Source organism: Myotis lucifugus, unplaced genomic scaffold (genome assembly GCF_000147115.1).
Source record: "Myotis lucifugus unplaced genomic scaffold, Myoluc2.0 scaffold_426, whole genome shotgun sequence".
Taxonomy (NCBI): domain Eukaryota; kingdom Metazoa; phylum Chordata; class Mammalia; order Chiroptera; family Vespertilionidae; genus Myotis; species Myotis lucifugus.
The window spans coordinates 850705-860248 of record NW_005871474.1 but is presented as its reverse complement, the minus strand read 5'-3'; the positions used below and the strand labels follow the sequence as shown (position 1 = coordinate 860248).

Here is a 9544-nt window from a genome sequence, read left to right as displayed (position 1 = left end):
ACTGGAAATTGAACTGTGACCTCCTGGTTCATAGGTCAACACTTATCCACTGAGCCACACCAGCTGATCTGGAATATAAATTTTTTCAGGCACATAAAGCACATTATAAAAATTGACTTTGAGAAAATAAATAAATAAAATAAAAATAAAGTTTAAAAAATTGACTTTGCACCAGGTTGCAAAGGTAGTATTGACAAATTGGAAATAATCCATTTCACAGACAATAGGGTGATTAAGGCCTGGGGTGAGGCGGGAACCAGGTAGAGGGGGAAAATGAAGGGAAAAAGAGGGACATCTGTAATAATGTCAACAATAAATGTCTCCCTATCTATATATATATATATATATATATATATATATATATATATATATGTACACATGATCATATTAAGAAACAAACTTCCGCCCTAGCTGGTTTGGCTCAGTGGAGCATTGGCCTACAGACTGAAGGATCCTAGGTTCAATTCTGCCCAAGGGCACATGCCCAGGTTGTGGGTTTGATACCCAGTAGGGGGTGTGCAGGAGGCAGCTTCCTCTCTGAAATCAATAAAAATACATTTGGGGGGGGTGGCGGGGGAGAAAGAAAGAAACTTCCAAGTTTATTTTTCCAAAATTTAATACAGAAGTTGAAGTGTATTGGTTCCTTTCTTATCACTCATTAAAATAACCATGAGATTTTTACTATCTTTCCAGCTCATTATTTTTATTTGGAGCCTCCCAGCTGGTGAACTGCAAATGGGTTGTAAGTATGGACCCCTCAGACTGAAGCCCCAAGGCCAAACCCCTCCAGCTGGGAGCAGCTTCTTGGGTTTCACCACTTTAATTCCAGTGCCGTTTTCTAAGTGAGCCACAAAGTGAAAATCTTGAGAACTGCCGTGTCCATGGTCTGCCCTGTGCTGTGTCTGGCTTCAGGATGTGTTAAATCCCACCGAGTTAAAATTACCTACTGTATATTCTTTGGCCAGTGTTTGATTTAGGATAGTTTTATCTAATTTCATTTCTTTCATTAGTCTAAAATATCTTTCCTATCGTTAAACTCAAAATTATAAGCATCTGGAGTAATATGTATTATTGCCTCCTCCAATGAAACAGTTTATATAAATGTGACTACTATCTGCCCTTTGGGAGAACCCAATGATGAGGAGGAAGGACAATAGGAAAAGAGGGAGGAATAAAGGGAAAATGAGACCCCTAGGTGGTGGGTCTAGAGTACAATGTGTTCACTGCGGTCACACACAAAGCAAAAGGAATTCTCTAGGGAGGGTACAGATAGAAAGGGGCCTGGCTGGGGATGAAAGCTCTAAGGGATGGGGCTGTGGTTTGGGGGAAGAGATGCTGAAACAACCACAGGCCGGGGGTGCTCATATGGCCACACTGTTTTCCACTCTGCTGGGTCGCAAGTACTCGTAGGGCATATAGAGGTTTGCATTCCGGATCTCAATTTCCTCATCCAGGGCAGCCAGCTCCTCCCTGAACTTTTTCAGCACAGCCTTGGGCTCAGGGCCTGAAAAATACTCCTCCTCATGCTGGCCCAGAGCCACCTGAGATGGAGAGAGAAAAGCAGCTGAGAGCCTTATGAACCCCAGTTTGTAGCGCCACACCTCCCCACAGCTGCCTCCTTCCTCAGGGACCAGGCCACCCGGCTCTCACACTAATGGGCTGACGTCTGCCCAGTTGCCAGGTCAGGGACATCTGGAGAGAAGCCTGATGAAAGTTGGGCAGTGTGGCCATCACCGTCTCCAGTGTCACATCCTTGGTGGTCGGTGGGGGCTGCCGCATTGTGCAGGGTGCATTAGGGACCCAAGCATACCAATCCAGCTAAGAAGGGGCAGATATCCAGAATCAAAGTCTGCTAAGCATAAAAACCCCTTAGCCACCTGCACACAGGTCTCCACCCCCCGCCCCCACACCAGGTACAAATGCCCAGGGCCCCCCAATAACAAGTACCTGGCCCAGGTGGACCGAGGCATGCTGGCCAGTGCAGGTGAAGATGCACATGGTGACAAAGTGGCAAAGCTGGTCCCGGGTCTCTAAGGACACGGGAAATCCTGCAAGAGGCAAGGAGAGTTAGAAGCTGGGAGGCCAGGAACAGAAACAGAGCTCAGAGAGGCTGAGCAGGGAGAATACGAGAGGGAAGAAAGGGTGTCAAGGACTCTGAGGAACTATTGTGGGAACTGACATGAGCATGAGTTGTGGTGGGAGAAACAGGGAGATCTCCTGGGAGGGCCCTACTCAGTGGGGTACTGGTATGGCTCACACTGGCTCGCACGAGTCAGTTATGTTCAATGTTCAGGTATGTGGCAAGCTGGTTGACATCACAACGGGAGCTACGGTGAAAATATTGACACCAAGGAAATGGGCAAATGCTACAAACCAGGGTGTTTTGTTTGTTTGTTTGTTTGTTTGTTTGTTTGTTTGTTTCAGAGAGCCAGTTGTTAAGCATTTATGAGCAACCACTGGTCCCACTGCATCTGGGACCTAGAGGGATTCTTCTTGCATAAGAATCTGAAGAGGCCATGGGCATTATAATAGGGGTTGCAAATGCTTCTGGAAAGTTTCATAGGAGCAGGGAGGGTTCAGGGGATGTTCCCAGGAGGAATCTTCCACACTGGAGGTCTCAGGGCAGGGGCTCAACTCACCTTGGTCCTGGGCCCCTAGCAGGCCAATCTCAGTGAGCTCTCGACACCAGGTCTGCAGTTCAAGGTCCTCTTTCACCACCTTGTCCGTCTTACAGTGAAGACTCACAATTCCCTCCACATAGCTGTCAGCCAAGAGAGCTGAAGCTAACAGGGAGCTCCAGGCCCTCTGCTCCTTACCCACATGGCCAGGTCAGGGCACCCAGCCCTCCAACACAGATCATCTGTTCTCTCAAGCCACTCCCTGACCGCCCACCCTCCCCCCAAGCCCTGCCTTCCCCTTGCCTCACCGATAGATGATTTCCCACAGCCGAAGAGCATCCTGAGCATAGTAAGAGGACTTAACTCCCAGAAGCCCCCGGTCAGACAGGTCATCAGGGGGACAGAATGATCTATAGGTTAAAGAGGCTCTAGCGCGCTTAAGCAGCTCCACGTGGCCTCCCCCACCGGTGCTCACCACCTGAGAAGCAAGGATGGGCAGGGTCAGGCAACTCCACCTACCAGAGGCCAGAGCCAGAGGGAGTATGAGCTCCAGGAGCCCCCTTCTCTCTTCATACCTGGTCAAAAACGCCCATGTCGGAGACCAGCCCATTCCTGGCCCGCACATTAATTTCCATGGTGTATCGCAGGTGGGGGATTATCAGCTGGAGGAAGAAAGCGGGAAAGGACAAGTCAGGAGAGACCTGCGGCAAGTCCCTGCAGGAAATTGGAGCTGAAGAACAGGAAAGGTGCCAGGTCTTCAGGAAAAGCAGAGACATGAAGCTCAGTGGTCCCTCGACACCAAGAGTGTTCAGTCAAATTGTAATTCATTCCACAAACCATTGACTTATGGCTGTATGATAATTCTCCTTTTCTTTTCATATAAGACTGTTCAAATTCAATGTTTCTCAACCTTTTTTCATTATCACTCCTCTACAGAACCTCTTCAGATAGTGTTTCCTCTCCCCACCCATGAAATTTTAATGCTACACTATACTGTATCTGTTATGTACTATATATGTGTGTGTGCTTTTTTTATTTTTTTATTGACTTCGGAGAGGAAGAGAGAGGGAGAGAGAGATAGAAACATCAATGATGAGAAAGAATCATTGATCGGCTGCCTCCTGCACGCCCCCTACTAGGGATCAAGCCCACAACCCCAACATGTGCCCTTAACCAGAACTGATTGAACCTGGGACCCCTTAGTGTGTAGGCCAATGCTCTATCCATTGAGCCAAACTGGCTAGAGCTGTATATATGTGCTTTATACATAAAATATTCTAAGTTTTTGCACCCTAGAAGTTTTCCATGGTTCTGGGACCCACTTTCATCCCCTGGGAGGGGTCTAATTGCCTCCATTGGAATGCATGCTCTACCCCGCCTACCTGTAGAACTTCTTCTCCTCTCTTCTCCCTTTTGTCCATTACACTCACCTCCTTTCCGTTCTTCAAACATGCCATGCTTGCTCCTGCCTTGGGACCGTTGCACTGTTCTCAGCTGTTAGCTCTGCCCAGAACAATGTGCACCTTGATTATCTCAACGCCGGCTCCTCAGAGCCTCATTCTCTATGTCATCTCAACAAGGGAGCCTTTCCTGGCCACTCAGTCTGAACTCCACATCACATTGCTCTGCTTGGATTCTCTGCATTGTAGTACTTATCACCGCTGATCTGTCATAATACAGTCTTTATTGGCTGGTAGCCCGAAATGGAAATGAAAATCCCCAAAGATCAGGACCTCTGTCTGGCTTAGCACAATCATCTAGAATGGTTCTTGTGCCCTTGCTGATTTGGCTCAGTGGATAGAGCGTCAGCCTATGGACTGAAGGGTCCTAGGTTCAATTCCGGCCAAGGGCACATGCCTGGGTTGTAGGCTCGATCCCCAGTAGGGGGCATGCAGATGTAGCCGATCAATGATTCTCTCTCATCATTGATGTTTCTATCTCTCTATCCCTCTTCCTTCCTCTCTGAAATCAGTACAAATATTTTACGAAAAGAAAAATAAAAAAGAATGGTTCTTGCCCCATTGGAGGTGCCCAAGAAGAAAAGTTAATGGGTAAATACTCAGTTCAAATTGTCTGTTTAAAAAAATACAGGCCACTGTTGTGGACCTGAGCATGTCTAACTGGCCTGTGTGTTACTATTTTAGGACAGGTCAAAACTGGCTGTAAAAGTCTTCTATGTTATTTGCTTGGTCTTCCCTTTTGCGATGGAATCCTCAGTCATTTGTGTGCATGTCTATATACTGTATGTTCATCTATCTGTGTTTTAAACATAAAAAGAGCAACACTTCTCATATCCCACCCCCTCATCCCCCTCCTTGCCAATGAATCATTTCCACCTCCTTGGGAGGTGATGTCACACTGTTGAAAATGCAGAGCAAGCCACCTCACTCTCTTGCTCCCTTGTCTCTCATTGGTTGGCTTTTCCCCACACCCTGAGACTCCACAGAGAGGGTGCCTCCAGAGGCAGGACTGTGCCATGGGGCAGAGAGGCAGGCAGGAGAGAAGGGGATAAGGTATTACCTTGAAGATAGGGTGTATCGATGGAAGGCATCTCATGGTGGCCATAGCGATAACCTCAGCCATCAAATGTCCCCTCAGAAGATGAGAGACAAGCTCGTGAAGCTGGAAGTCAGAGCTACGGACCCAGCATTTGGCCAGGAGCCAGGCCATCGGAGGGTCCGTGGGCAGGAAAAGTGGTGGTGGTGGGGATCCCGTGCTTGGCAATTGGAGCTGGAGAGAGGATAGAGTGTGGGGGAAAGAGGATGAGTGGCCAGGTGCCCAGCAGATTCCCCCCCTTTTACTTATTTAACCGCTTTCTTCTTCCCCAAATTTGCTTAGCTTTATCCATCTCACTGCTGCTACTCCCAGCAGCCACTATTCCTTCTCCTGACTTTCCTACCCACTCAGTGCATTAACATTGTACAAGCTGCTCTGCCCGGCCTTCCTGGCCTCCACTTGCCCTTTCACTCCCCTCAGTGTGGACAAGATTCAAACCCTCTGCTTCCTTTAGCCCACACTTTTTCAGAAAGTTCAGCTTCTCTCTAATCTTTCAATACCACCCCTATTCAGCTGATTAAGTCTCCAGTTCTCAGCTAGTCACTGGCTAGATGTAACAATTTGAGTGTCTCCCCATCTATAATAATAAAATCATAATATGCTAATTAGACCAGACGTCCTTCCGGATGACCTTCCAGACAAAGCTGGGGCTGCAAGAGCAGCCCGGGTCCTGGGTGCCTGCTGGCGGCTGGAGGGAAGCCCGGGTCCCGGGTCCCAGAGGGGAGCCGCTGCCGGCAGCCGGGGGAAGAAAGGCCAACTCTTGCACAGTTTCGTGCATCTGGCCTCTAGTTACCTCATAATTGGCCAGACAAAAGCCCCCCTGAGCATTTTTTCTCCTTTATTTGTCCTATTTCTGCAGGTATCTTGCCTAACTCTTCCTTTTCTCTTTCCTTGAATCCAAGCCAGTTTAATTTTCCTCTGCATGCCCATCTAGCTTTCCTCTGCACCCCCACAGCTATTCCCCACAACTGAGTCCATTACCCCCCCTTTTGGGAAATGGCTGTAACATGTCACCCTAATCTCTGGATCTAGCATGTTTCACAACAGCCTACACCAGTTTGTTGTCTTCATACTTCTTGATTTGGCATCCGCCACCCGCTACAGTCTGGGCCCTCTCACCTCACATTACCCCCCAGCACGCCAGCCCAATTGTCCACTGACAGTCTAACTTCTCACACTCTGCACACCCCATCTCTGCCCAACCATCTTCCCCTGGGAGGAGGTCCTGCTCCTTCGCCAAGGCTCATGCCCACCCCACCTCCCATGACACCTCCCACACTATCTCCATCCTCAGGTACTTCCTCGGTATTGGAGCATATTTAGATTTTCCCAGTCTCTCTCTCCAGCTAGACCCCACCTTTCTGCCTTTGCCCATTGCCTCCTTTACTGCCACCTCCAGGGCTTTAGCACAGGTGAATCCTCAGTGAATTTCCGTGAAGGGCTGAGCTGAGAGGGCCAACCACAGGGGAGCAGAAATCCTCTCACCTGGATGACCATGGGCAAGAGTTTCCCATCAGGCTGCAGTTTCAGCATGACCAGAGGGGCAGCCAGGTATTGCTGGCTATATAGGATGACGTTAGCCTTGATCTGATCCAGCAGGGAGAAGTCGGCTTCAAACAGCGTGCCTCCCTGGATGGAGGAAGAGGGCAAGGGCTATCAGTATAAGGCATCTTCTTCCCACCCTGATTGCCCAAAGGAAGAAGAACAAGAAGGAAACTAACTTATCTCCATCACCTACTTTGTAACAGGCAATGAATCACATGCTATGGCTTCACATAAGCCTTACAAGCACTTGAATTAACTTCAGGTTTATAAAAAAAGGAAACATGATAAAAGAGGATAGGTAACTTGCCTGAAGTCACACAGTTTATAAACAGAACAGCCAGGGTTCAAACCCAAGTCTGTCTCACCCTATAATGCATGAATTTTCTCTGCCCAACCCATCAATTGATCCATGTTGACTCCTGATTAATAAGCCCACCCCTGATCTCATTCTCTTGCTACACACTCCCCCAAATCCTTAGCACCAAGGCCCAGTTATTTCTTCATTTTGATTGCATCTATCACCCACCACACACTCTTCCTCCACAATATGCTTTTCTCAGTCGAGGAGGAAGGTCATGCGGTTGCACTCTTCCAGGATCACTCAAGATTTCCCCTGTAGAATCCCCTCTTGCATCTGGGGGCAAATTGGGCTCATAGCTCAGAGCAGCATAAACACTGACCACACTCCCATTTCACTGTGTAGCCTCTTTTGGGCCATTATGTCCATACCTGCAGCTCCTGCTCCAGCTGGGCCTGCACCTCCTCCATCCCAGAAGGGAACACCAGGCGGGCAGGAAGGCGACTGGAGTGCCTTAGCAGCATGGGGTTGACGCCGTTGAGAAACTGGTACCCAAAGAAGGCATCTTCCATCCAGGAGTCCCGCACCTTCACTGAGGGTGGCAGTTGTGGAGCAGGTTGTGAGATCAGATCTCTTGGTTCTTCTAACCCCCACCAAACCATTCCCTCTTGCCCTCAGCCCACCAGAGGGACCCAGACCTCAGGTCTCCCAGCCCTGGTTCCCTAGATTGGGTGGTAAGGGTCCTGGGAGTAGTACTGGGATAGGGATACTGACCAGCCAGCTTGCTGTGGTCATACCAGAAGATTTTGTTGAAGTCATCCAGATCATTCCAGGGAACAAGAACGTTTAGAGAGTCTTTGATGGCTAATTTGGCCAGCCTTCAGGTAAGGATAAGCGAAGCATTTGAAAGTTAGTCTCAAAATCACACATTGTAACTATCAGCACCCCCCTTGGGCTAATCCAGCCCTGTCCCTGTTCAGTTCATAAGAGTCCCTGGACCAGGATACCTCCCTTTCCTCCAGCCCGAACTGTTCTCACCCCTTGGCCAATGAAGTCTCAAAGTCAATTCTCTTGTCCTCCAGAAACCTCTCATCTGGCGGAAGGTCATCTAACTTGGCCGCAGCCACATTCAGGATTAACCCATCCTTCCAGCTACCCCATCTGTGGTGCAGAAATGAAATCAGGCATTGATGCCCAGAAGGGCCAGGACTCACTGCCAGGTCAGGAGGGGTCAGGGCGGGGTAAGGCTAACCGGTACAGCTTCCTTCTCTCTTCCAGCTCCTCCTCCCTGTGTTTCTTGAACAGGCCTTGAGGGTCCTCTACCAACGTGCGGCCTAGAGGAGGAAGGAGGGCACAGACAAGGGCATGGACGATGAGGCTTCTCCTGAGAGCCTCTCCCTGCCTCCCCTGTCCCTGCCAGGGGTGCCTCTCAGCCCACCCTTGCGAGGGAGGGTGGCCCTTCAGCATCACGCCCCTCCGGGTCCTGCCCTCACACCCTGTTCCCTCTTCTCCTCTCCCCCACCCCCAGCCTCTCTTGGGCCCCAGAGGCCTCCTCACACCCCACCCTGCGCTCACCTGTGCCCTCGGGGAGGCTCAGGACGCCACTGCCCTCCACCCAGCGGTAGCACGGGAACCTGAACTCGTCCCCGCCGGCCCCAGGGCCCTGCACGGAGATCCAGTTGCAGAACCAGGCGTCATCCTGTAGGAGGTGCTTTTTGCGCATTTTCACGAACAGCAGCGGCCCCAGGTACTCCTTCACATCCGCCTGGAACTCAGTCTCCTGTAGGCAACACAAGAGGCTCAGCATCCATGGCGATCGCCAGGAGGGGGGACTGAACTGAGCCCAGCTCCCCGCCCAGGCCCTTCTGCTGGGCCTCTGGAAAGCGGCGCCAAAGGAGCCAAAAAGAGAAAGGGGGCGCGCCGACCTGGTGTTCCCATGTCCCCATTATGGGCCGTGGAGTTCTTCAGCCCGGGGTGAGGCGGACGAGGGAAGATGCACTCCTTCCTGCCCTCTTTCCTCCTCTTTCCTCCTCGTAGTCACTGATCCTACCGAGCGCTAAGCTGGGCGCTGGGCGCTGAGCTGGGCGCTGGGCACCGCCGCGGGCGAGCGCACCGTTGCGCGGGGAGATACACTGTTGACCAGGCACTTGCAGACGAGAGACCCCGGCGCCCCCTTTGCTCCGTGTGAGCGGAGACTCTAGGTGTGGAGGGTTTAACCAGGGAAAGTGAGAGAGGGGGAGGTTGGGGAAATGCGTGCCAGGGAGAGGAAGCGAGAGCGCGGAGACTGAGCGAGGACGAGGCGGCGTGGAGCCGAGCACGGAGCGCGTGGGAGATGAGCGTGACTAGACGGTGAACAGTCTCGAAGGGCAAGCCAAGAATTCGGTCCTGAGAACCAGCAAAAGCCATTCAAATGTTTGCGGGGAGGGGCGTGTGAAGGGCGGGGATGTATTTGGAAGAAGTCGTTCTGGCTGCAGGAGGGCTTGGAAGGGCAGGAGAATAAGGGGCCGGCCAGGGAAGAGGCCGAAGG

At 50.8% G+C, this 9544-nt stretch overlaps 1 protein-coding gene across 1 annotated transcript in view; it reads right to left on the bottom strand.

Moving 5' to 3' along the window:
- Positions 1-643: 643 nt before the first annotated feature.
- Positions 644-9544, bottom strand: part of LOC102421821 (arachidonate 15-lipoxygenase-like) — a 10070-nt gene continuing 1169 nt past the window's right edge. The window contains exons 2-14 of the mRNA XM_006102778.3: positions 8593-8797; positions 8270-8351; positions 8056-8178; positions 7792-7895; positions 7449-7609; positions 6660-6803; positions 5139-5348; positions 3194-3280; positions 2927-3096; positions 2640-2761; positions 1948-2048; positions 1651-1818; positions 644-1541 (exon numbers count right to left, since the gene is read on the bottom strand). Coding sequence (XP_006102840.1) covers positions 1362-1541; positions 1651-1818; positions 1948-2048; positions 2640-2761; positions 2927-3096; positions 3194-3280; positions 5139-5348; positions 6660-6803; positions 7449-7609; positions 7792-7895; positions 8056-8178; positions 8270-8351; positions 8593-8797 — 1857 coding nt within the window. The 3' untranslated portion in view covers positions 644-1361. The remainder of the gene's footprint in view (positions 1542-1650; positions 1819-1947; positions 2049-2639; positions 2762-2926; positions 3097-3193; positions 3281-5138; positions 5349-6659; positions 6804-7448; positions 7610-7791; positions 7896-8055; positions 8179-8269; positions 8352-8592; positions 8798-9544) is intronic.